The sequence below is a fragment of the Seriola aureovittata genome, chromosome 20 (genome assembly GCF_021018895.1).
Source record: "Seriola aureovittata isolate HTS-2021-v1 ecotype China chromosome 20, ASM2101889v1, whole genome shotgun sequence".
NCBI lineage: Eukaryota > Metazoa > Chordata > Actinopteri > Carangiformes > Carangidae > Seriola > Seriola aureovittata.
Window position 1 is genome coordinate 4859690 of NC_079383.1, and position 27058 is coordinate 4886747.

General features: G+C 44.5%; 1 protein-coding gene across 3 annotated transcripts in view; it reads right to left on the reverse strand.

The window, feature by feature from the left end:
- The window catches only part of LOC130160991 (partitioning defective 3 homolog), a 343348-nt gene that overhangs the window by 161665 nt on the left and 154625 nt on the right, over nucleotides 1–27058 (reverse strand). For all 3 annotated transcript variants that reach the window (XM_056363858.1, XM_056363857.1, XM_056363859.1), the window contains exons 6-12: nucleotides 17569–17675; nucleotides 16606–16689; nucleotides 12034–12159; nucleotides 9341–9568; nucleotides 7706–7893; nucleotides 3570–3709; nucleotides 2903–3031 (exon numbers count right to left, since the gene is read on the reverse strand). In XM_056363858.1, the coding sequence (XP_056219833.1) occupies nucleotides 2903–3031; nucleotides 3570–3709; nucleotides 7706–7893; nucleotides 9341–9568; nucleotides 12034–12159; nucleotides 16606–16689; nucleotides 17569–17675 (1002 nt within the window). The remainder of the gene's footprint in view (nucleotides 1–2902; nucleotides 3032–3569; nucleotides 3710–7705; nucleotides 7894–9340; nucleotides 9569–12033; nucleotides 12160–16605; nucleotides 16690–17568; nucleotides 17676–27058) is intronic.

Consider the following 27058-nt stretch of genomic DNA (forward strand, 5'->3'; position numbering starts at 1 on the left):
TTAGGGCTGCACTTCTTCTCTGATACAACATATTACTGATATCCCTGTGAGTGCAGAGGGAGCAGTAACCACACAGACAAAGACAGGGGGAGATCGCAGAGGCAACGCCCCACTCTGCTCTATTGCCATTTAACCTTTTCTCTTCCCAGTGAGCACATATTTATCGAAAGCTATCGAGAGCAGCTCGACAGCTATTGCTCCTGAAAGCATGTCAAAATACACCCCTACCGTGGTAATTAAAGACGGAACGCAAACATGCTGGGAGGGTAAATTAATTCCTCTGGGGGCGCGTGCAGAACGCCTGGCATACAATAAAACATCTAAACAAAAGGAGATGGGGAGGGATTTTCAGAGCTGACATTAAACATCAGCAGGCAAATGTCAACTAGACAAAAAAAAAAAACAGCTCCTTTCTATTTTCATCAATACAGCTGTGTGTGTGCGCGCGCCTGTGTGAGTGTGTGCATGTGTGAAGGCAATATTTCTTTGACAGATGCCTGCAGTTCTCTGGCACGTCACTCACGCCGCAATTTAAAACGTCAGTGCATTATCATTGAGGGAGTTACATGAATGACAGCACGCAAACGCTTGTCCATACATGTGTGTTTATGTGTGTGCAACACATGCGCGCACCCACACACACACACTCACCCATCCGGAGTGTGGGGACAGAGGAGGCAATTACCAACCATGCTTTTCCACCATGCTTTATTTGCAATAACTGTCACCGGCAGAGCCTTGGCCTCCTTATCTGATTTTTATGAACATACTTGTAGGGATTATTGAGATTTGTGAAAGCACTGCTATGAAATGTGAAAGCGAGAGAGAGAGAAAAAAGAAACAGTGAAGGAGAGCAAAGTGCTAAATGGCGGGGAAAGTGATGAAATATTAACTAACTGTCTCTCACAGCGTGTAGAAGGTGGTGGAGAGAAAACAAACAAAAACAGAGAGAAAGAGATTATTAGACACTGTTTCCATGATGGACTTTTTCTAATCGCGTCATGCCTGAGGAGCTGAGAGAGTGTAGCCATCAAACTCTCACACCAACACCACTCACGAGTCGACAGGCCGGGGGCAGCCATGCATTTTTTAACACTCCTCACAGCATCATTCAGCTGCTGTCAAGGCTGCTGAGGAGAGGCATGAATCAGTTTGTTGGATCCCCACCAGTTAGCATTTGAGCGCTGGATGGAGTGGTTAAAGAGCATTTCGAGTAACCTGAAGGTCACACACGTGATGCCAGAAGCAGCCGATGACATCACGTACAGTCACAGGAAGATAACACACTTTTAACGACAGGTTCTTCAACTTAAAGCTGGGACTTTTGGGGACTTTTTAAAACAAATAGGAATGCAATATGTGTCCCATTTGTTGCTTTATGAATGGGCAAATTTAAGTAAAGATGTAGACCGATTGAAACGTAGCTAACTTCAGGGGGTGGTGCATTTCTAATTGTAAAAACAGCACATTAGCAGAGTAAAATGTGTCTCAGAGGACTATTTTTCTGCAGGTTGAACAGCTCCTATGGCGGGGTTAACAACCCAGGTGCCAGGCTGAGTATTATGGGTAGGAGGTGAGGTTGGCATCAGGGGCCTCTGGTCTGCCAAGGAGCAGTGACGTCCATAGCCCGCTGTCAGAGCCGCTGAGCGCAGGCTGGACGAGGGCAGTAGCCTCACCATCTGTTACACGACAGCCAAAGTCACCCTGTTTGTAGGCTGTGTGTCTGTGAGCGGGAGTGTGTGCATGGGGAATGTGTCCATGTCAGTGTCCCGAGTGCATGTGTGCGACTGTGGGTGTGTGTGAATATGTCCAAAGCTAAAAATGGTGTCTGTTCAGTCACGTCATTTGAGGGTGTCTGTGCATGCATTTACAGGTCAGTGTGTGTGTGTGTGTGTGTGTGTGTGTGTGTGTGTGTGTGTGTGTGTGTGTGTGTGTGTGTGTGTCTGCTTGTGCACATCATTAGCTCTTGTTTGTGCAAGTCTGTGTGATTTTGATGTGCATGTGTGAGCACGTGCAGAACACAGTTGCACAGAGAGTGCGATTACGCCTATAGCTGTATTTGTGTTTCTCTGTGCACATCCCATGCAGTCATCGGTTGGTTCTGTGCCGACACTGGCCCATCCTTACACTTTAAGAGCCATGTGTTCATATGATTCTCAACTCTCATTCTGTTCAAATACTTCGATGCACATGGACCAAAGCCACTGTTGCAACACTAAAAAACTTGGTTCAATATCAACATGAAATTTCAAAATTATATCACTTATAATTCACAATCATGTTGATTTATAAGACTAGAATTACACAGAAGATACAAGAATTTAAAACCGTCTGTGCAGAAAGTTGATGGATGGAGGGAGCAGTTAAAGTCACATCAGTGCAGCCACCATGACAAATATTCCAGCTGTAATGTGATGTTACACATCAAGTGACCTTCACCAGATTCCTAAACTGAGTTCATTGCTTTTGGTGGTCTCTACTTGCTTGTATGTTCTTCTGCTCTTTATGAACACTTTGGTTATGTGATGTAGTTTTTTGGACGTAAGCGGAAAAGGAGGTGAAGATGTTGGTGCCACGACGCAGAGTCAGCGCAACCGCAAACCTTCAAATTTCTAGAGGCACGCGCTGGGTCAGCAGACCGACCACAGTTACATAATTATGGAGATTCGCAGGCATGCACAGGTGCTTGCGGAGCCTGCGCCAAGAAGCATGTAGCCAGCTTAATAAAGTATAATTCTCCTCTACTATCAAATAACTCATTTATAAAGAAATGTGGAAATACCAAGGTCCTGGAATATATTGTTAAAGAGAGAGAGAGAGAGAGAGAGAGAGGTATTTGTTTCCTAGTGGGAAAGCAGTGAAAACACAAGGTTATATAGTGATTTGCTGAGCAGGAACTGACCACTTCTCTGGGCAGCAGGGAGTCCTCCTGGCGAGTCACCAACAGGTTCACAGTCCCACCCATGGGTGTGGCTCGTAGCAGGGCCACCACCTCTTCCTGGGTCTTACCATTAAGGTCAACTCCACTAACCTGCGCACGCACACACACACACACACACACACACACACAGACACATGCAGTCAGAAATATACAGATAAGCACATACATACAGGCAATGATGAATACACACACAGATACACACACACTCAGAGGCAAAACTGAAATCAAAGACATCTCTGACTTTAACGAGGAGGAATCTCTGGCCTCCACATAACCTTTATGCAGATTACCGTCCTAGCCAGTTGGAGCTGGAATTAAACATGGGTTATTTCCCCCTAAAGTGAGCACTGGCTGATTTTCATGTCAGTCTGATTGAAGTATAATCAAAATATTGTTCCATCTAACCACTTTCCCCTGCAATTCAAAACTGGAGCTGGGTTGTTATAGCCATAGGGAACACAGTGTGTTTGACTCATTTCAACAAAAGCTCCATAAGATTGGATTTTGGAACAAAGCCACATTGGAAAAAAAGATGAATTAGTCTCTCAAATAAAATACAAATCTCAAAAAAAACACACTCGCCGAACACTATTTAATGATTAAAGGCTGTTTAAAACTGCCACTCCACCTCCAGCAGCCGATCTCCTGCTTTAAGTCGGCCATCTTGGATGGCGGCCCCTCGAGGAAGGATGTTTTTGACATAAATGGGAGCACTGCCGCCGATGGGGACGTCTCTAGATGTGATGCTGAAGCCAAGACCCTCTGGACCTAGGAAAAAAAAAAGAACAAGATTTATAGTTAGAAATGAGATGTGATATTTTACTAAACACCACAAGGTAGTCAAACAGTCAACATGTGTCTTGCTCAGGGACACTTTGTTAGGTCAGTTTACCAGAAGAAGTGCTTGAACCTGGGCAGTAAAATTGAAAGACTGCTACTATACTGTAAATCTACTACTACTGTAAATCACTAATATCACTTTTATATTTTTTATAAAAGTGATATTAGTGATTTACAGCCTTGTGAAGAGGGGGAGAATAATAAAGTTTGGTGAAGTGTTACAGCAGCTTCATGAGTTCAGAAATGTCAAGAACACAAGTTTTTTTTTTCTCCAGGTAAACATAGTCATTCACTTTCTTGCTTTCATTTCAAAAAGTCTTGCCACTAACAGCAGACGGCAACCAACAAGGGCAACACAAAAATGTGGCTATGACAGTGATGTTGCTGAATTTTATAAATATTTACTACTTATCATTATTGCTAATAAAAGTCAGAGGGGAGCTTGAAAACTGTACCAAACCATCATATTGGTTTCACTGTGACTCTAAGAAACAGACTAGACTCATTTCTGAAAGATCCTTTTCATTACACGCTGCTGTAACACGAGCAACCGCTGGGCAGGGATCAAATTATGGTTTTCCACCGTTCTGTACCTCCTACAGTCACTACAAACCCACTGCGTTTGCCATCAGGGTGTGTCTCCCTCAGGTTTTTTAGGATGTAAAAATGAAAACATTTCCCTAACTCTAAATATAGCGTTGATGCAATGAACCAAAATTGAGTGTTTATGATAAGTGCATGTGGACTGTAAAGCCACTCTGGTAAATTATGGTCAGATTAAAAGACCGGTTATCGACCAGAATAAGCAGAGAGAAATGAGTGAGTATGGATTGCAGAAAGCATCAAGATGATGTTCAATAACCTACATCTAAATAGCAAAAATACTGTTTTCTAAATCATCCATGTATCATGTGCCAGATGTTTTAACCAAAAGTCCTTTAGACTTTTTGGTAGAATGGCTGCACAGGAGGCTGTGTTCAAACCACATCTGGGTCAGAGCAGTCTTTTACCATATACAGATAGTTTGAAGTTTGCATAATGTACACAGCAGTGGTCTCTATTTGTACAGAAAGTTGTTTCTTATTGATGTATCCTTGAGCGAGAGCAATGTGGCTTTTTAAGGTGTGTAAGGCTAAATTCAACAGCTGAATCTGAGAAAACACTTCAGGTATCAGCTGTGCAAAGCCATTTGCCTTAGGTTTTAAGACTGACCTTTAAGGTTCATCAAATGAATATGAATTGCTGGTCTGGAGGAAGTGGACAAATACAATAAGGGATAACTAAAAGTGTCTCAGGGCTGACCTTTTCTACTGACCAGACCCAAATTTGTCAAATAAAAGCAAGAAAAGGTTTCAAATGCCAGCTGAGGAATGAGGTAACGCAAATAAATCGTGTTTGTTGGTTATTCTTTGACAGAATATTTAAAAATTCAATAGCCACGCTCCATAATCTTATCAGATGAGTCGTTAAGAGCCGTGCTCAGACAGATAGATTCCACCGTTCATAACCTAGCCGCTGGCGTTTCCACCAGTCAAGTGGGAAAGTAGCGTTATGTGGTTTCAGCGGAGACTTTTCTGATGGTAACAACAGTGATTAGTATTCATGTCAAAGAAGCTGCTCATTTCACAGAGCTGTCAGCACCTCTGATGGTTCATCATGACCTACTTTTCCCCACTATGTCTCTCTGGCAGTCTGTCGAACTGTCGGCCGTCTCGCTGACAGTAATGGTGTTGAACAAGAAAGAGAGAGAGAAGTGCGGATGGCAACTTTTCTCGTGGCTTCTGCACACAAACAAACTTGAGCAAAGGTGATGAAGAAGTTGCTTGTTAAGTCAGAAAGTTGAGCCACTGAAGACGGTGATGCGCTATGATCTCTCTCTATCGATGGAGCGCGATTACCAAGCAGACGGAAACAGCTGCCGTCATTAATGTTGAATGTTAAATCTGCACTTTGTCTTTATGAGCGACAAACTTTTTTTAAATTAAGGCTGCCATGGCAATCGGTTCCCTTCTCTGCGCAATTTGCGATAATGAAACTATAGAGACGGGGGAATAAAATAATGCAAACTTAATTTCCAACTAAAAAAGTGGCTGCATTTCTTAAGATTTCTAAATGAAGTTTTGCCGATCATTATTTTGAGAATGTGCCTACAGTTTCCTGTTATCCTGGATAAGCTGCATATTATGGTGCCCCCCCCAACTCTCTACCCCCACCCTATGCCAATCTCTGGCCTGCACACAAGCCTAATGAACAGAATCAAACTTCTGCCCATTGTAAGATCCAGTCGTTAACGGTCTCCAATCAGGCAATTAGGAGAATGCATCTCTAATAGGCCTGCAGTAATTAACCACTGACGTCTTTATTTTGGGTAATAGAAGACCAGGATAAAAGTAATTGTATCCCTTTCTGGATTAGTAGGAATCCTGGCTCCAATAAGCCAATTAAACAGCAAACATGAGGAGAGGCTGAGGCACATTAGAATGACTTAATGGGGTGCATATGTCCTTTTCAACTGCAGTATTTGATTAAGGCACTCTTGTTAATTTGCTATGCAAGATCTGCTCCTGCCACTCAGAACTGTGCAGCCACTTAGTCCGAAACACAACAGTTACAATGAGTCAACAACAAAACTGCTGAACCCGATCTGAATGTACATTAGTAGAGATAAAGCCCAGTGGTTATCGAATGGAACCGTCAAAATGGATTTCAGAGGCACATTTCCACACTTTCAGATTTAAATTTCCGTTTCAACAACATGTGCGTGATAATTCGTCTCCATTAACGTTTACAAATGGCTTGAAGTTTACAAGTGAGGCACATCCGTTCCCGTAAGCCCCATTTAAATCATGAGCAATAATCTCAAAAACCATTTCTGTCACTCGGGCAAAAAGCATACTTTTAAGAATGATGAGTGGTGTTGAATTAGACCATGAAGCAATGTGGCTAGTGAAAATAAACTGAACTACTGGCATCGGTCCTCTTCCTGGAGCTCCACCAACATCTCCCCGGCTCGGTTTCACTGAAATGAGAGGCTTGTGTGCAGACAAAAAGGGAGGAATTTTATCACATTATAAACAAATAAATATAACTTGCACTGCAGTGCTCGGGGACCTTTGCCAAACATATTAGAAGCAGCTTGTGACTGTATTTCCCCAGAGGTTTGTTGCATTTAGCCCGCGCTGCTGCCCTCACTTGCCGCTCTATTCCCTGAAGTCACTGCTAAGGCCCCGGTGCCAGGTTTCAACGAAACATCTGCTCCCTCCGACGAAAAAAAAAAAAAAAAATGGAGCAAGAAAAGAGAGAGAGAGAGAGCAAGAGAGAGAGAGAGCGAGTCCCCTCAGCACCGGTTCTGCTCGTCAATACGGGTACAGATACGGAAGTGATGAAAATGAGAAGGGGGCCTGGCAGTGAACTCACCACAGTGGTTGGCGAAAGATGTACAACTGCTCCAGTATCACAAGCCTGTCGGCAAACAAACCGACCTCAGCTGGAGGCAGACTGATTGCTGAATCTCAATATTTCAGCCACAAGATCGTGGTGCTGCAGCCCGAGTGAATCAAAGCACGACTCTGTTTTCAACAAGGGGTTGATCTGTGTTTGCGTTTGGCTTGCACTGTTAAACAAACCCCAGAGGCAAGAAGAGATTTCGGAGTATTTCCTGAGAGATTTTCGGTTTTTCTTTAGCCTCCGCGAACCTACTGTTTACTGTGGAGAAAATACATTCATACATGTGATGAGACGGCCCTTTGTTCCCTTTGACTCACTGAGGATGAGAGACAGAGTCAAACCACTGTCACTGTCTATGTGACTACTCCTTCCATTTGCTAAAGTCAGCCACATCATGGATTTGATTATTACTCTGATGAAAATGCTGAAAGATCTTCACTTTTACGACCATGCAGCCATGTGACCGCTGGCTCTCACCTTTCTTCAGCTGGATGTTGAGTCTGCGACCTTTGTTCTTCAGGTAGGAGCTGGCGGACGGGTTCGTGCTTATCCTGCGCTGCAGGGAGGGGGAGGGGGCCGACGCCGTCCTGGTGATCATGGTGTGGGACAACATGGTGTACCTTCGGCTCGGCTCCGGAGTGCTTCCTGCCAGGGGACCCTGGTGACTACAGGAGCAGGACAAAGATCTTTTACCTACTAAAATAAATTGTAATGTAATAGGATGGAAAATGAAACAGTATTTCTTTCGTATCATTTTGGTATCTTCTGTGTGTTTGTGAATTCACTAGTAATAGGTCATCATTTTACAAATGATAACGCATCGATTTCAACAGCAATCTGAACAGGAACGGGAATATTTTCATCATGATATTCTGCAAAATCATATTCAGAAAAACTTCTGAATAAACATCAAGACAACTTCAAGCCCCTATTTGTAATAATGATGGTGTTGGCAGTGGACAAGTGCAAACATGTAGCCTGGATCAATGGGTTGGTCAAAATGTAGTTGTCCAGTCAATAATTTATCGGTTGACAAATTGCTTGCAGCGTTGGAGTGGTTACTTTGTGCTCTGATGCTGTGCTCTGCTAACTGGATTCATCCACTCTGTGTCTGCGTCTGTCTTATGTCACTGGAAGATGTTTTTATTTCTTTTTATTTTGAGCTAATAATAAATGCTGCTTGAAACTGAGCATATCCCAAACTATATTCTATACTATATACTGCTATACTGTAAAGTACAATGACACAGACCTACTTGAACACCAACATTTTTAGTTTTCTGCAATTAGGCCAGAGGCATTACAGAAAGTAATAGTAATCAGTGGCATATACCAAATTGGCTGTTGATGAGATAATAGGTGTCAGGTAGAAACTCTTGCTCCCTTTTATTGTGGAGCTTTTAAACTACGATGGATTCAGAGTGAAGATATTATTAAAACGCAATTGCCGTGCAATGGAAACTGCGGCACCCTGAGACTGTTTAGATATAAAATTTTTGTTTAATTTAATTTATCCAATCAGAAGGGCAACTTTCATTTCATGCTTGAGGACAGCCCTGCAGATGTCTTAACGCCTTGAACATACCGCGGATGCAGCTGCAGACTTTCACGTGGACAGCCAACTTGTGTGGCTTCTATACACGCTACGATCGGAAGGTGGACATTTTCTATACAAGTGCCCTAGAAAAAACTGTGGCCGATCTCCCAACAGCACAAAGAAGAGCTACTGTGTATCTTGTGTTAGGCTGAACAACATGAACAAGTCAAAAATAGAAAACAGTGTGTGCAACAGCTCAACAAGAATAGCACCAAGGTTGTGGAAGACAGTACATACATCATGACATATGAACAGCACAGGAGCGCCCAGTTTTTCTGGTGCATGCACATTCGGCACGCATCATGCGGCGCGGACAGTCTGCATGCTCTCAAATTTTGGGCTGCACAGAGACATGCACATGGGTTCATGCAGACCCCCGTGGAATTAGGCAGAAACTATGTCAGAAACTGTCTTTCGACATCCTTTGCAGGACAAACAACAACAAAATGTTTGCTGTGGGGACCAGAACATATGAGGCAACTCTTGCACAGAAACAAAAAGAAGGTCAAACCTACTTGTGATTGAGGCCAGGTTGTGGTCCAGGCCTGGACGCCGGCCCGCCCACTAGACTGGACCTTTCCCCCGCCTGCAGAGAGGTTTGGCTGAAGTAGACTCTGTTGGACTGGTGTGGGCTGAGTTCGCTCTGGCCTGACAGCAGCTCGTACTGCCTCTTCATGGCTGCGGGGACCACGTGGAAGAGGATGACCGGGGAGCGCATCGCCTGCTTGAAAATGTTCTGGGCTCTGGAAGGTGATGCAGATGGAGCGTGGAGGTCATGCAGACAGAAATGATTTAGCTTTAACATGATAAGAGATACTAGTACAATAATGTACTATCATAGCTTGGCAGATATAGAGGGATAAGGAAGGTTATGATGTACTGCATGTTGAGAGGCGGTAGGGAGAGTTGAGGTTACCATGGCTAAACACAGGGCTACTCACCGTATAACACCATAACACCAGAGAAGAGAAAATACATTATCTATAATTACCAGCATCAAGACGGGAGAGAGATAAGGAATGTGAATGAAGTATTATATATCGTGTATTCTATATTATTCCAGAGAAATATACTGTATGTAGAGTACCTAACTCTGTCTACAGTAGTAGTCTGTGTGTTTGTGTGCGTCTGTGCAGTTAGAGATGAATGGACATGAGTTGACTCAACAATCACAACAGAGATGATGAATCATGCATCAGGGAGGCTTTCCAGACAATGAGCTTCCAAAGTAAGGAGACAGGCACTTCATTCCTTAGACAAAATAAGAAGAAGAAAAAAGCCAAAACACACACTGGGTCTCATGTGAATTTTGGGTCTAAATAAGCCAAGACAAGAGCTCAACATCGCTCCCTGAGCAAGAGTTGTTTAGTCTGGTTTGTCGGCGGCACTTAGCATATAGATAGGCTTGCCACAAGCGAGCCACGCAGCAGCGCAAGAGGTTTGGTGGATGTCTGGAATCCAACTACCCCAGACTCCTGTTTCCCCCATTACCATGCCGGTAATACCATGCTGATTCTATCCAAATGACAGCCGCTAAGTTTCTTCCACCCCAGCACACAGCACTTCACTCAAGCGGTGTCACGGAGGCGAGATGTGAACGCACTTCTGCGGGATTTGGTTTCTCCCATCTTTATTCTTATTGGAATTTTTACAAAAATCACCCAGATGTGCGCGCTGAGGGGGGCGACGACTGAGCGAGCGCATGTGCGTTGTTGTGCGCAAATGTTTCCACGTGCACATATACAGTGCCATCACTCCAGTAATCAACCTCCACGCGAGCCTGATTGAATAATAAATTACCCCATCAATGCATCATTACTTTCAGTTATTCTAAGCGCCTCAAAATATTTATCTGTGCAAAACAATCCGAAGAGATTAGACTATCACTTTAAATTGTCGCTCTCTGTGTGGCGCACAATCAAGAGGGGGGGTGGGGGTGGGGGGCAGATGGAGAGAAAAGTTTAGCTCCTTCACCTCATTACAAACATCACGCTGGTGAGGAGTGTGTGTTTGGCAGAGGAGGGTAAGTGCGGAACGCTAAAAAACATCACATCACTCCCTCGTGGATTTGGTTCGAAATCCTCTTTCACAGTAGAAAAGGTTTGGGAGGAAATTGGAATGTTTACTAATGACAACAGCATTGTTTTGAAAAGAAGAAAAAAAAAAGAAGAATGTGAAAACCTTAGTGGCTCTGTACACAGTCTGATGAACACATTAGCATAATGTGGTGAGGTAACTGATAGAAGGAGTTTTAAAAGCTGCCGAAGACAGCGATGAAATTAAAAAACACATTTTGACAGTGGTAGATTGGTTCAAGAGGAAAAAAAAATGGGTGGTTCCTGAATCTACTTCTGAACGCAGAGGAATTCCAGATATCATTTCAGTCAGCCATCCAGCACGGTGGCTACGTCCGGCCCAGTATGACTGCAGGCTGGACTTCCGTTAGCAGGAATATAGGCTATTTCTTCCCGCGGAGGAGCGGATGATAAGCGAGCGAGCCGAGCCGACCACCTCCGCTGCACTGCCTCCAGAACTCAGCCTGGAGGAGAAGCAATCTATTTCTCACCCTGGCACACGCATCGCATGTGCGTGCGCACACACACACACACACACACACACACACACACACACACACACACACACACAGGGGGTGTAGATAAGACTTTATAGTTCGGTGTCACTGCATGTGTGTCAGAGCATGTGCAAGTGTGTGTGAGAGTCCGCACATTCGGGCGTGTGCCAGAGAAGGGTGGCTTTGGGTAAATGGGGAGAAAACTCCCAGGATTGTATCTTCTTTCCACTTTAGGAAATGAAGGGGAGCGATGAATCGATAGAAATGAATGGAGAGGAGAGTGTAGGGCAGTTTTGGATCAGAGGGCGAAGCGGTGGTGAAGGACTGCAGGTCACTGAGACCTATTACAGGAAGGCCAACAAGTCAGTAATATTTCTGTTTCATTGTGCAGCTGTGTGGCTGTCACGTCTCTCTGCAGCTCTCAGCACTTCCACTGCGTATCGCACAGTGGACAGAGCTTCAGAATCACACTGTGTGTCCCAGTTTTCATAGGAGATAGTGAAGGAAAATTTTAAATCAGCACGGTATCCAGTGCAGCTAACAAGAAGATGAGAAACTGAAATCACAGTATTTGAAAAGCTACTGGAAGCAGAAAATTTACAATCATCAGTATAAGGCCGACTTTTTGGAGCTTACTGTTCGAAGCGCAGGTTGCGGATGTCTCCCTGATTGATCTTGATTATGCAGTCATTCTCCTGGAAGAGACGCTCCTGTTCAGCTTTGCCTCCCTGCTCCAGACGTTTCACGAGCAAACCCTGAGTCCTGCAAATCATCACACAACAGGTTACAGATAGAAAACGTACCGTATCAGTCACACCATATGCAGTCACATATCGATACGCTGAACAGCGGGCGGGCAGTTGCGAGCCTCGTCCCCTGCATAAGAGAGGTAGAGACAGCGTACAGAGCGGTAGAACAGAGGGTTTGGAGGAGGGAAAACGTGAGAATTAATGATGAGCATTATCCAAAATATGAACTAAATGTTTTAAATATCCAAAACTGACATCAGTTGCTGCTGTACGTATCACTTGTTACTTGTGGAAGAAATTCTCCTTGAATGTTGAGAGCCTTTAATTCACACAGAATGGAGAGAAGACACCAACATGGTTGTTCTCCAGACACTTCCACCCACCCTTGCTTTATATACTGTCAGGCAAACAGAAGAACGACAGCTGCTGACTCAATGACAAGGTGGGCTCGGTCAATCATACGTTGAGGTGTTGATCATGCCTTTTTCCATGCAATGCCCCTTTGTTGTTAAATTCTCAGTTGGCTCTCATGTGACATCCAACAGCCAAAACAAGATACTTCGGAATTCACATAATAACTAAGTTTAAAAAAATTTAGCGCCTACATAATAAAGCAAAAATATGTATCAATTAATGATAAGTAAAAAAAATATCATAGCTCAAGTATTTAATTTGAACTATTCAAATTGTTTGCATTTTTGTAATAAGATAAATTCCTCATCTGAATCACTGTCACTTTAAATGGATTTCATGGTGCCCATTCTGACATAGGATATAGGTGTGGTTCACTATCATTACTTGGTTACATCTTTTCACCTCCCAGTATCCTGCATATCCATCTATATACAGTATATGAATCAACCAGCAACAAAGAGCTGCTGTGACACATGAAAAGTTTTTTGGGGAAAGTAAGTAAGTTTCCAAAGTGAGTTTATCCCTATTACTTTCGTGCTCTACTGTCAACAAAAGTTAACTTTAAGCTTGGATAAAGACCTGGATTCTCCTGCGGCCTGGAGAAGCAACGCGTTACTAACGCAATTTTAAGCCTCTGTCCGTCCCTCCGTCCTCCGCTCCGACTGCCTATCTGTGGGCCGGTCTGAGAAAATGACGGGCCGGCTTGCCTGAGGTAATCCAGAACAGCAGCTATAAGAGATCATCTCACGGTGTCTGAGGAAACACCGCAGTGCTGTAATAGATACCCGAGCTGTTTCCACAGCAGTGCCATCTCAGCAATCCCCTTCAAAAAAAAAAAAAAAAAGGCAACCTTTACCTTCAGATATGCCACCCCTCTCCCCCTGCTCTAAATAAATACATCAGTGAGCTCTGTGGGACTATAGTTAGGCCCTGAGGATAAACACATGCGAAGATATCTGATGTGCGCTCGCACAGCAGAACTACAAACTCCATCCGTCTCTCAGGTGCCAGATGCCTGAGGAAGCAGGTGGACTGGCTGAGCGCAAACGTTTGGTGTCCTTGCATAAACTGACGAAAAAAAAAAAAGTATGGAGGCTTACTTTTGGGAAATGAAAAATAAATGATGAAATATATCACAGCCAAAACCATTAAGAAGCCAACCAAAGATACAGCAATTCACACTGCAATCAACAGTTTATCTGCGGCAAGGACAGGTGCGAGCTTTTGGTGATTTCCTGTTATTTCCTCCCAGCGGCGGAGTAAGTGCTGTTGTTTATGTGTCATGTCGCTGGACACGTAAACAACAGCACATTTAAAAATTGTGACCCTGTTTGCCGCAGACATCAAGGGGCAGATTTTGCAGAGCTCTTTAGCATTTGAGCCAAACAGGGGCCACTCTCAGAACATTGCTCTAATTGGCTGCATAATGTGGACATCCACGCTCACGCCGCAGACTCATCTCAGCTGCTCCATGGGGGTGAATGGTTCAGCGTTAAGTTGAAATTAAAGATCACAAAAGGCCTTTCCCCCTCCTTCTCAGTGTCTGAGATGGCGCAGCCAGGTCAGCTTAAGTGTGTTGAACGGAGAGTAATTGCGGGTGGGGTGGAAGTGGACATGATTGTGCTTTATCTCCATAAGTGTTGGCAGCTCGAAAACAAAGTATCGCGCGCACAGATACAACATGGACACACTCTAATGACTTCTGATCTGGTAGCAGACCAGAGACAGGAGATAAAGGAGTTTTGGTTGATCCCTAATCAGTATTCGAAGCAGCAGTTGGGAGGATTGGGGATAAAACGGCATCTTTTAGGGATTTGAAGAAGATGATGATTTCATAAAAGCACCATTATTGTGATGACTGTAATGCACTGCCACCCTCTCAATTCCTTCCCGTCTCACTGATGGGTTTCTTTTTTTTGTAGATACTTATCAGTTACTTTGGGGAAAGCAGGAGAGCTGAAGCATAATCTTAATGGCATTCTCATAGGCTGAAAGTCAGTGAGTTCATTAGGCGTCAGATATAAGCACAAGGAGTTTGTAGTTTAGAAGATTCTCTGCAGACTGTGGAGAAAAACACTGTATGAGGCTCTGCAGGATCCTACTCTCTATAGAACACGAGGAACGGCATTGTCCGATGGCTTTACTCCATCTTGTGGCTGGGCAGCAGTGCTGAGAGGGGATTTGAAGGGAGGCCACCTGCTCTCTTCGACTGCCTTTAATCAAATAATAATCCAATCAGGATCCATTTGTGCACAGCAATTATGTCCGTAGTTTGTTTACAATTAAAACTGGTCATGGAATGAGAAGTTCATTAAGCAGAGAATGTATCTGCGAGGCTGTGTGTGCATTTGTGTGTGAGTGTGTGCGGTTTATTTATGTGCGCACACAGTGCTCAAGGTAGATCAGCACTGCTCAGTAACTATTTGCATGTGTGCAATAAAAAGAGGAAGACAGCAGGAGACAGTGTTGGAATACACCTCTCGGAGTCACACCGTACTGCTCACAGTTGCACGGGTGTAAGTTCATTTTCAGATAAGGATCTGTGCGTTTCGGGTGTGTGTCTGTGTGAGTGTGTGTGTGGAAGAGAGAGACAGAGAGATACTGTCTGCTGGAGTGACAGAGTCTCTAAGCTCTCTCCTGCAGATGTCTTCCCCTCCTGCTTGGATCTAACTTGATGTCAGAGCAGCGAAGCAGAATGCAGGCAGCCGATGCTGGAGCGCCTGCAGCTCCTCGTTTGCTGTCTGGTTTTGCTGGCTGTCTGACCCCTGCGTCCCTGGTCTAGACACTAATGACAGCCCGCTGAGCCTAATGCTTCTTGTCCTAGTGCACAGGAAAGAGCCGGGCCAGGCCATTAGCATCATCCTACTGACCAGACGCTAAGTCTTATCATGTCTGAAGTTAATTGAAGGCTCTGATAGCTATTAGTGGCGTCCTTAGCTGATGGAGAAGAAATTTACTGGCCATGCAGCATCACTGCTATATCTTACAAGATGCAGTCCGAGTTTGTGGGCACACAGAGTAGCTTAAGGACAATAGTGTGTATAATAAATTGTTGGATTTGAACTTTACTTAAGCAATATTGCTCACTGAAGTTTTATGAACGCTCCATTTACTTTGCTGCCACTCACCATTAATCATTATTTTCCTGCTCTGACTCAGGATAACTCAAAGTGTCACAGCTTCTGAGAGGGAGTCAATCACACGAGGTCAGAGCTAAATATAGTTTCCTGACACTTGCTTATAAACAGCAATGGGATTAGTGTCCCAAAGAAATGACATGCAGCAGTCTTCAATGACAGCCATCGTCATCCCATTTCATCTCCTCGCCCCGTCTTTTCACCTCAGTCCCCTGCCTCCCTCCTCCAGCACTGAGCAGTCACATTCACCTTGGTGGCGTGCCAGTCCCTTGGCGTGCAGCAGGGATCTGTGTTATACACAGGCTTTTAGTTTGATTACATCTGGCCACTTCCTCTTTCCTTTTTTTTTTTTTTCTAGAAATAAACCATAAACTGGGGAGTGTTACACCTCTTGTCCCCCCGTCAACGACATTGGCTCAAAAAAGGCAAAAGGAAGCAGTGTGAATCACCTTGAAGGCAGAGGGGACACCACTGTGACATAGGTTAGAATAAAAGAAAAGCATAAGAAGACTTGGAAAAACTGTGCAGTCAAGAGCAAAACTACTTTCATCTGTTCTCCTTCCCACTGGGGGCTTCTGAGCTGTGGGATGTGAGCAGTGATGGGTGTTGGTGTGTAGTTTCAGCAGTGAGGCTCAAAGAAATAAAAAAAGATAGCCAGAAGAATTGGAGTCAATGAAAAAGACAGCCTAGAGTAACATGTAGAAAGAGATGAATAAGAAAGAACAAAAAATAAAGAGTTAGAGAAAGTCAGAAAAAAAATGAGTAAAATGGTGCGTAAAAGCAAAAAGAGAGCAACATCCATGGGCTTCGACACAAAGGCTGCAGGAGACATATTGGATGGTGAAACTAACCAGCTATTGTTGTACACTAAGCTGCATTGATTCCCAGATTTCTCTCCTTTCTTTTACCTGACATCCTGCGAACTGAAAGGCACTACGTGGATCCCCAGGGGCCCTCCTTCATTGGACACCTCGACCGGCTTGAGCATGCCTCTGCGGGACGATGATGGATGTGGCCGAAAAGAAGGGGGGGGGGGGGGGAGACGACATGCATGAATAAAAAAATAACAAGAATGACAAGAAAATGCAGAAAAGCAGGATATAAAAGACAACACGGTCAAACATGACAAGGTGTATGGGATGGGGATGGAGGGGGGGGTTGTTGGTGCTGCATTGTGTTTCCTATACAAAGTCATCCATTTCAAAGTCAGGCTGCTGGACCTCAGGGTCGATTAGGGACCCAAATGGAGACTCCAATTAAGTGATTAAGATCAGACTGTTGTGCTAAAAGAGAACAAATTAATTGAAAATGTGTTAAGGAGGGAGGAGGAGGGGGAGGAGGTTAATTTGTGGAGATAAAGACGTGAAGACAAAGGAACACAAGTAACCGTATATGTAGATGTGTGTGGTGATTTTGATGGAGGAAGGCCTCGGTGTTGATGTGAGGTTTGTGTTGTCATTGTCACATGATGATGATATATGATATGATTATGTTGAGGTAATTTAATGCTGGTATTCTCACATACAGTATATCCCCATCTCTGGTATTTTTTGGAATATATTATAAAAATGTTATTTCCCTCCCTCACCTCTGGTCATATACAGCCATACAGACAGTTCTAGCTTTATTTGTTTCCAGAAAAACACAGCAATGGTTTTTAAATTTAATTGTTCAGAGCAGTGAGGACTGCAAACACAATTCTATTGCTGTGGTTGGATGAGGTTTGGATGGATAACACTGATACTCCTGTTTACCAGGAGGGGGTAGGTGAGGAAGTTTGTTTTTTTTTGGAATTTGGGTAAACCAACGTTTTCAGATGGACTGTGTGGTATATAAGTGGTCAGGGGGGGGTTGTTGGGTGGCCAACTCACTCTAGACTTAACACCGGTGAATGCTCCAATGAGGAGTCGGCCCTTCCTACTGGCTCTATCCGCTCAATCCTCCTTTCTTGTTTCCTTTGCTCTTCTTCCTGCTCCTCCTAAAAAGAAAGAAAGAAAAAAGAAAATAAATCATTAAAAAAACTGTTTGAGGTCTATAAAAAAGCTCACACCCTCTGTCCTTGTTTCTGTTTGGCTGCGCTTGCATCCTGCACCCCCTCCTCTCCTGCCTATATCTCTCCCCTGGCTTTTAATACAATTACCTCTGTTCTAAATCAAAGGAGACTTTCAGTAGAGGACAGACTGGGGTCCTGATGCTGCAGCAGGAGCATCCCTCCCCAGCCCAAAAAACCTCAGTAACTGTTAGTGACACAGCGGCCCTGATCAATCGCTCAAGCTCAATCAATCAGGTCTGGCCCGGGGCGTGGCACCGCTGCTGGGCACTTGCAGAGATGCGATGAGGTCTCGAGTGAAGGGAAGTGGTCGTGCTTGCTGTCATCTGTTTCTCTCACTCTCTTCATTTCATTTACTCATCTTCCTTCAGGGCCATTAGGCAGCGGGCCTGAGAGGCGGTGGCTTTTACAGGCAAGCCAGACGTCTGAGGACTTAACTAGGCTCTGGGACGAGACAGCGGCTTCATGCTCCCCTTAATGGGGGACAAAATCTTTATCTGAGCTCTCTTTATGGGGACGGTACAGACCGAGCAGGGCACTTCCACGCAGTGATGACATGCTGTATGTACACATATTTAATAACACAGGGTTCATTTTCAACTAATCATCATCGTCTGTTGAGGGCGAGTTAGAGAAAGAGAGCGGGAGGTTCATCAACAAGTGACAAGCTCGCTGAACATCCCAGTTCCTCCATTTTGAAAAAGGAGAAAGAAAATTTCAGCTTCGGCTTCCACTCCAGTTAGTAGCTGTGTGTGTGTGTGTGTGTGTGTGTGTGTGTGTGTGTGTGTGTGTGTGTGTGTGTGTGTGTGTGTGTGTGTGTGTGTGTGTATTGGTGAGCTTGTCAGCATTCAGACAGCCCATCGCCTCCTTGGGAGGGTCTGCTGAAACGCTTTGTTAGCCACCGCTATTTGCCCGCCCTCACCCCATCACCTTCTTCTTTCTCTCTCTTTTACTTAAATGTCAAGCACATCCAAATAGGTCTTGTGCCTTTCTGGTTGCTTCACTGAAATGAATTCAACCCCTTTTCAGAGGCCAGGATATCTGTGGCGACGCGCAGGAGTGGCGCAGAGGCAGGCTCTGTCCCCGATTTATTTATTAGTCAGGTGGATAAGGTGCGAAGGGGGCATGAAAATTTCATCAGCAATCTGCCTTTGGAGACCTCCACTCACCCTACCTGTCTCCTCCCCCCCCTCGAACTGTCCCATATGAAAATGAGTCAGTCAGCCAGTCACCCCCCCCCCACCTTTAATTACGTGTCAGCTGAGGTCCTGGGCGCCTCGTGGGGCATGTTATTCACAAAGCTTTTTATGAAAACCCCTCTGGAGGGTTGGCGGGATCCTTTTTAATACAAAAATACTATCCTCTGCACAAAGGACAGGACCACCTGTGGGAATCCATAAATAAAGACGAGAGGGCGAGTGGTGGAGGAGACAGGTAAAGCAAAACTAAATAAGACCACATAAGTATATGCTATAACAGAGGATTGGCAGAAAGCGAGGTCTGAATGCCAAAGGAATATGTTCACTGCAAATAAAAAAAGAGCATTTTCATACTCGGTGACCAAATGAGGGAGGCGATGGTGCTTGACATCTGTGGCTCATTAGACAACAGAGTGATCAGAGAGGCAAGCTGATTCACAGTGTATCATCACTGAAAGTGACATGTAATTAACTTCAGTAACAGTAGCTCCCAGCAACAGTCTCCTCTCTGTTAGTTTGCTCCTGTAGGCGGCAAGTGACTGCAACTCTCTTCCTCTTTAAGCATCGTCCTGATTAAATGGAAGGAAAACTAGAGGGAGGTGATGTGATGGAATGAAGAACAAGTACAGACAAAGGAGAAGCCACTGTATCTGTGATTATTACCATCAGAGTGCTGAGGTGAAGGGATCAATCATCTGCAACGGGCCAAAAGCAAAGTGCAAGCGGGTTCAGAATGTGAATTTGACAGGTAATATTACCATAGAATGGCAAAAGTAGATATCAGAGCGGCACCAGAACAAGGTGAGATGTCTGTGATATTTCTATTCAGGTGTGAAAAAACGAGGAGGAACTGTGAAAATGTCACTAAAGAAAAGAGAGTGAGCAAATCAGAGCGAGCTGGCAACGGAGGAGGAGAGCGGAGACCAGAATGAGCTGTGAACAAGAGGAACGGGAGAGGGAAGATGAAGAAGGGCTCGGAGAATTGCAGAGCACCGTCTTTAAATCAGCCTCATGGTTAAAATCTTGCTCTGCTAAAACAAGCAGGAAAAAAAAAAAAAAAAAATCTGCAAACAGAGTGAAAGAAAAACAAAAAGTGTTTTCTCCTTGACTAGAAGTGCAGCGATCTGCCTCACACACACCCCGCTCAGATATTGACTTTCCTTCCAAGGACATCTGTGGAGCAGTCAAACTACTTTGGGTATTGAAGCGGAATCATTTCACTGTGTTCTGGCAGGATATGAAATGTTTTCCTGAAAAATGTGCTAATATGTTGTACCTCTAAACTGAAACATATTGTCATCTTGTCTCACTAAAACAAATAAAACCCATCTTACACCACTGGTGTTAGTGCGAGTGTTTCTCAATATTAAAATCACATTTCCTGCAGCTAACGGGAATGTTTTCATTCTCATATCTCAATGCTTCAATTTCCACCGCAAACCCGAGCGCTGACTTGTTAACACTGATGTTGCAAGCGGTGAAGTCCTTCAGGATAGCTGTTGACTTCACAACAGACTGAGTGTCGAGTCAGTATTGCAGGGGTCATTGTCTCCTTGTGGCCAGGGGTGGGAGAAGAAGTCATCGCCCTTTATATTCACTGCCAAACCCCTTATTGTCTGTGGCAAAGCTGAGCAGTGAGTGACAGCAGAGGAGAAACACAGGCTAAATATACATCCATCTCTCTGTGCTCCTTCACTCTCCCTGTCTTTTCTCTTTGAATCTCGCCTTTCCCCCTTCTCTAAAAACCATCCATTTCTTCCTCCCCTGAGTGCTTTTAGCACCCTGTTGATCCCTTGGTAACCAGTGGAGTGGTGAAGCAACAAGGCTTTTCAGCTCTCCATGGCACTCATTCCTCGCTTGCTCTCTCACTTTCTCTCTCCACTCTCTTCCCGCCCTCCTCAGAGGGAGGGCTGGGAGCCGCTGATCTGTGGCCAAAAATCTAACAGCCTCTTTGACAAAGAAGGGAAGCAAAAGCAAGGGTTAGGGACTTGGCCATCGGACAGCTGTGGCATTAGATTATTGAGAATCATATAAGTGAGAGAGGAAGAGAAAGGGATGGGAGAGAGGGATGGCTGCAAAGTGCAGAGTCTTGTTACCTTCAAATGGACAGACCGGCTAGAACAGGGAGTGGAGAGAGAGAAGAAGAAGAAGGAGAGCAGGAGGGAGGGAGGTAGCAGCTGTCAGCTCAGGAGGGAAAATGCTGTACACACACACACACACACACACACACACACACACACACACACACACACACACACACACACACACACACACACACAGAAACCCACTGCTTGAAGGTTGGGGCAAAGGGTGTGTTGAGGAGCTGTCATCCTCCATCAACCACTGTCCTTTAGGACACCTACTGTAAGCACGTGAGTGTGTGTGTGTGTGTGTGTGTGTGTGTGTGTGTGTGTGTCATGCCATTAGCCATGGGCAAGTACAACATGTAGCTGTTTGGGGAAACGGCAGTGGGGAGTGGTTGGAGTTCCCTCCTGAGCCCATCTTTGGCGTCAAGGGCTTAACAAGGACAGGTTCAGAGGTCACGGCAAATGGTGTGTTACTGGCCACCACCCCTCCTTCAGGGCTGAGGGTCCACATCTGCGAGACAGCATCATGTGTGGAACAGGCCTCCCTGTCAGACGATGTCACACGCTCTCCTACAATGAGCCGCCTGTGCCGGGCAGAACAATGGAGGCCACAGAACAGGATATAGAAATGAACAATGTGGTGTGTTCGCTGCACGTTAAAGTAAAGGAAACAAGCAATTTATCCTAGTGCGTTTAGGAAAATGGCTGTTGAAATATTTACCAAGACCGCTCTCCCTCCTGAGTCGGGCAGCTAAAAATATGAAACATTAATTGTGCGAGGTGGGGCACGCCCCTTATGGAAACATTAAACAGGCCAAAGGTAACAAACGATGGCAACATGTGAAAAAAAATTAGCTTTCAGCGAGCAGAGGGGTAATTTAGAAAAAAAAAAAGCAGCAGCACAGCAGAGGCGGAGGCTTTTCCTCTTCCTCACAAAAGGTTAAGGAGCCATAATTTTACCCTCATTACCTCCAGTTAATGCAGTTGGACTCAACACTGTACAACTGACAACACTGAGCAGCACTTCATAGCATCTTGACATACAAAGACAAGCTGCAGGTAATAACTCCTAATAGTCCTATTAAAGTTCCTTTGACCTCACAAAGCAATTACAAATACTTTTCTATCTGAGGCGCTAAAAGAAGCTTTAGACACAGTCTTTAGACACAGTCTGCACCAGCTGCTGATGGATGCCATGCCCAGTGTGCAGGATGACCTGGTCATACATGTGTCAGAATTTACCATACAAGGATTACTCTTCATGTTACAATAGGGCTTTTATCCCCCCCCATCCATCCCCTCAGAGGAAACTGCCATTAGGGTCAAACTAGGCCCCAAAATGGCCTCTCTGATTAGATTGGACATGACTGTTGCACCCGACGACCCAGCCGCACCCTCTCCACCATCCTTAACCCCTTCATTCCCCAGCAGCCTGTCGGACTCCAATGCCATTAAAACAACCGATATGTCACGATCACTTGATTATTGGACGCGTATTTACATTTGTGTTGGGGACAGGGAAACATTATGGAGGGTCAAAATGACCTCCTTCATCCTAACCACAAGTCCTCTTAATGGTTGTCAGCAGAGAGGCAAAAAAATGGTTTCAGCATACTTTCTTATCTTCTCTATATTGTTATGATCTTAAGGGTCATGATGATGTAAGCTAATGGTCATTTCAATACGCATCAATGAGGATTTATTGTGTTGATGTGAAGGGACTTGAAGACAGAACACACAGCGCACTACCTCCTGTATCAGGCTTTCTTCCAGTGAGTGTTGCATTTGTCTGCCAAACTATTAGCTCCAAGTTGCACTGGAAACAGTAGATCTGGAAAAAAATTAAAATAAAAAATCAAAGCAATGTGACCCTGGTGACTGCCATCTCTTGCCTTGTGCGTGACAGACGGGGGGTGGGGGGTGGGGGGGGTATAGAGGGAGGTCATGATACTACAGTGCTGTGTTTGTTTGCCAAAGAGAGAAGACGAGGCAGTGCCCGTCCTCTGATGAGGACATGTGTTGTCTTTCATATTTCACACCCTGCGCCCATGGGCTCCAGCCTTGCTCAAAGGAGAGCACTCGCATTCCAGATTAAATGTACTATTCCTTTTGATAATGAGGAGAAGGAGTCAAATATGTGTTGCTGTGCCAGGTGAAGACAGTGGGGAGGGAGTGGGGCTCGGTACCAAGAACCTGTTTTGAATTGATTTCCAATTTTTTTTTATGAAACAAGGATCATGTACTACACTGTAACGTGTTTCCTTTTATATTGTTGGTACACATGTGCCAATGCACATGTACAATACATCAGTGATAAACATTTATTCACTGTGAAAAAGTTATTTCATGCAATCGAGGGAGTTTGTTTTTCTGCAGAATGGTTCATGAATGCAGCATTTTCATTCACTTTATTGTGTATGAACGGAAACATTATTTCTTGTGGATGCTAAGACAGAAAACATTAGCATTTTTTCATTTTTGTCTTACCAAAGAAATAAATGATAAAAAAAAGATTCCCCTTCTTTTGTAATAAATAATATATATCTCTATTCTCAATGATATGTAGTGTTTATTTTATCCCCAAATGGCAACATTTAATATATCTCCTTCATCCCAACACCTTCCTTTAATGAACAAAGTCTCTCTGTGTTTTGTTTTTGGAGCGATGTGGCTTCTGGCTCATGACAGTTTGGGTTCTGACGTGAATATACTTGAAGCAAATTACAGGGACAGTCAGACTCCTGATGCTGTTAAGCAAATTAAATCAGATATGTGAGGCTGCATTTATCCACATCAGGACTGGGAGCGGCGAGATGTGCAGGGGTGGGGTGGGGTGGGGTGGGGGTGAGAGACGGACAGTGCTGTTTGTGAGCTGACATTTGGAAAAACAAAGGCCCGTCTCTCTCATTCTCTCTCTTTGTCTCTCGACTACAATCTTTGTCTCTTCTCCCGTCTCTGTCTCTGTCAGGGGGAGACATGCTGTGTGTGGAATACATCATCTACTAGCGCCTGTTTCATATCAGGCCTGGACTGATCTATCAATGACACAGCTGCCTTTGCCTTAGCCCACTGCATCGTTAAATTGCACTTTAATTAAATTAGGCCTGCTAATTATGAGGGCTTAAATCAATCACCAGGTCAATAACAAAGGCCCAAGGCGGACGGAGAGGCCCAAGACTTTTTCCAAACCTCATCAATAACAGCCGCAACCGGAGCAGACCGCTCCTGTAGCAGAGAGCCGGAGGTTCAAACGGGTAGGAATTACTGTGAATTGAGTTATCGTCACCGGCTTTTGTCCAGAGCACTTCTTGCTCTTACAAGCTCTGTGAATAATGTTGTTTGAATACAGTAGACGTGTTTTCAAACAGTCTGAATGTGCGTAGCATTTAGCATTAGAATAGCACTTCAAAGGGGGGTGTTTAAAGCAGATTAAGAGTTTCAGGCGCATTATAAAAAAAATCATAGTTCAAAAGGGATATTATGACATTCCAGACACCTGGCTTAGGTGTGGGGACGTGATTCTGAACAGATAATCCTGGGGGCTGAGTGCGCGGCCCCGCTGAGCGGACGGTCCCAGCTGAATCCTGGGTCTTTACCCGTGCATTAAAAGGAGCTCTGTGGTGCTTTTCACAGATTAATCATCATTTTGAGCTTATTAAGTGGGAGGACAGTCTGCTTTCCACTGCTCAGAACGTTTAATCCATCTTTCAAACTGTGAAGGTCAGTGAGCGAATGTTGCCCCCGTTGAAATAATAGCGGCTGTTTGAATTTCAATGAGAGCACCCATGGTTCGGATCTGTATTGTAATTAAATACATTTTCTTTTCTTTTTTTTTTTCCAGTAATTTTAGGAGGCCCCCTGCAATTAAAAGCCGGAATCAGAATCACACTGACTTATTGAGTAGCACGGCGGCTGCCAATAAACTACACTCCCTGCTCTGCCAAATTGTCATGTGAACTATTTAATACAACATTTACTGTGATGCAAATGTATCAGCGAGTAATAACGGCAGCACCGGGAGAGAAAATGTTGAGAGAAGCTATTCACTCAAGAAACTCATTCATCCTCCATAGGATGTTTTAACACACTGTGACCTTAAACCCTAGATACACTGAACATGAAGAAGGGAGAAATGATGAAAAGGGAATGAGGGTGAATGATGTTGAACTATGAATAATTTAGTGGAAAGTAAAGCTTTGGTACACACTGCAGCGAGTTATTACAGGGGGGTGAGCGGTCTCTTCCACAGATCAGCGCTTGTTTGCTGCTTTGTTTGAGCAGGTGGAGGGGAGGGTGGAGTGTGGGAGGTTCGTCGGTAGCGTCGTGGGAGCAGTGCGGGGTGAGGTGTGGGGAGGGGCGGTGGAGGGGGGGGGCCCTTTCTATTTCATTTTAATTGGAAGCTGAAATTCTTGGATAAGGGGGAGACAGAAAGCCATTTGGCCGAGTCCTTGTTCTCAGCCGGGGCTAAATGAAGAGGGCCGTGTGGAGATGAGGGGCCTGTGGAGGGCCGGTAATGAGGAGAGGTCCCAAAAGACTTCAGCAGAGCCATAGCAATCTAGCGGACCCAGGAAGGTGGGGCTGGGTGTGGGGGGGTGACAGGGGTGTGTGCTTTAGTGGAGAAGGAGAGAGAAAAGAGGAGGGAGGGAGAGACTCATCACAGCCTTGTAATTTTAATATAATAAAGCCATTTTTCTTTGTACGCGTCGTTGGCTGTGAATGCAGTGAGGGATTAATCAAGATATCGATTGATCAAAGGAGTGCGCTAGTTAGAGTTGATGCTAATTTAGCAGCTACATAAATACAACAAGTGATTGCAATCACTGATGAGATAAGAGCACGGGGAAATCATCAGTGTCACAACAAACAAGACGGATCGAAGCGGATAGTCAATTTGCGACACATAAATATTGTACATGTGCAGACACACAGAGACGCACACACACACACACACACACACACACACACACACACACACACACACACACACACACACACACAGGCGTACTTACACATCAAGGTGTCTCTTCACATTTCAGCCAACCACATAACAACATCAGCTGCAGTCCACAACCACACAAGACATGCATAAAACCCCCGACATGCAAACCAACTCATGTTTCTCTGCTCCACCATTTTCTAAAATGAAAATGCTGTCAGCGTGGTTCTGCTTGAAGTCATGAGCGCATGTGGGAATATCAGAGGATGTTGAGATGGAGCTCAGCAGGGGTGCTATTCTATGCAACAGCTCCCATGGCCTGTATACCTGCAGCATAAGGAGGAGAAGATTCCATTGGAAAACTGCTGTGCAGGGAGAGGCTCTGCCCATTACGGTGGATGCTCCTCGCTAGAATGACACCATTAACGCTATCTAGGCTGTTCCAAATTCAATGTGGGCATCCAGCCTTGAAACACCAGTTATTACCTGTTATTTTGCATATTTTATCTGTAAAAGTATACCATAGTTTTTTTTTTTTCAAAATTTTCATTGTTCTTATACATTCCAGGTGGTGTCCATTCATTCCACTGAAATATGAGGATTAAAACTATCTGGAGATAGGTAATCTATCACTGGGAGCGTCATGTTACCTTTATGAAAGTTACCGTACATTTTCATGGCAGGCTAATGCAGTCAAGCGCGATATAATTTGTCTTCCAGGGTGGTAAATTAATGTGTTTGGTGAGAAGCTCCAACATCCAAGATTTCAGATTTAGATGACAAACAGCAGGTTCTTTAATAAGAGAAGATACAAAACTCACATTACAAGTAAGTAAGTGCAATGCTGAAATCTGTGGTGTCAGAGCTTCCTGTCAGGAGGCATTTCAAACTATTTTATATTTTCAGCTGCCTTGCGAGATAATACCAATAGAACTTTTTGGGAAAATAAAGGTGACACTCTGTTTGACTGATTATCTGCTCTATCTGCAAATTCAAAGGCTTAGTCAGTTCATCTTCATACTGCACCGATGGCTGCCTGAACTCCCCATCATACATCAGCGCTTTACTTGGTGAAGTTTTATTCACCTT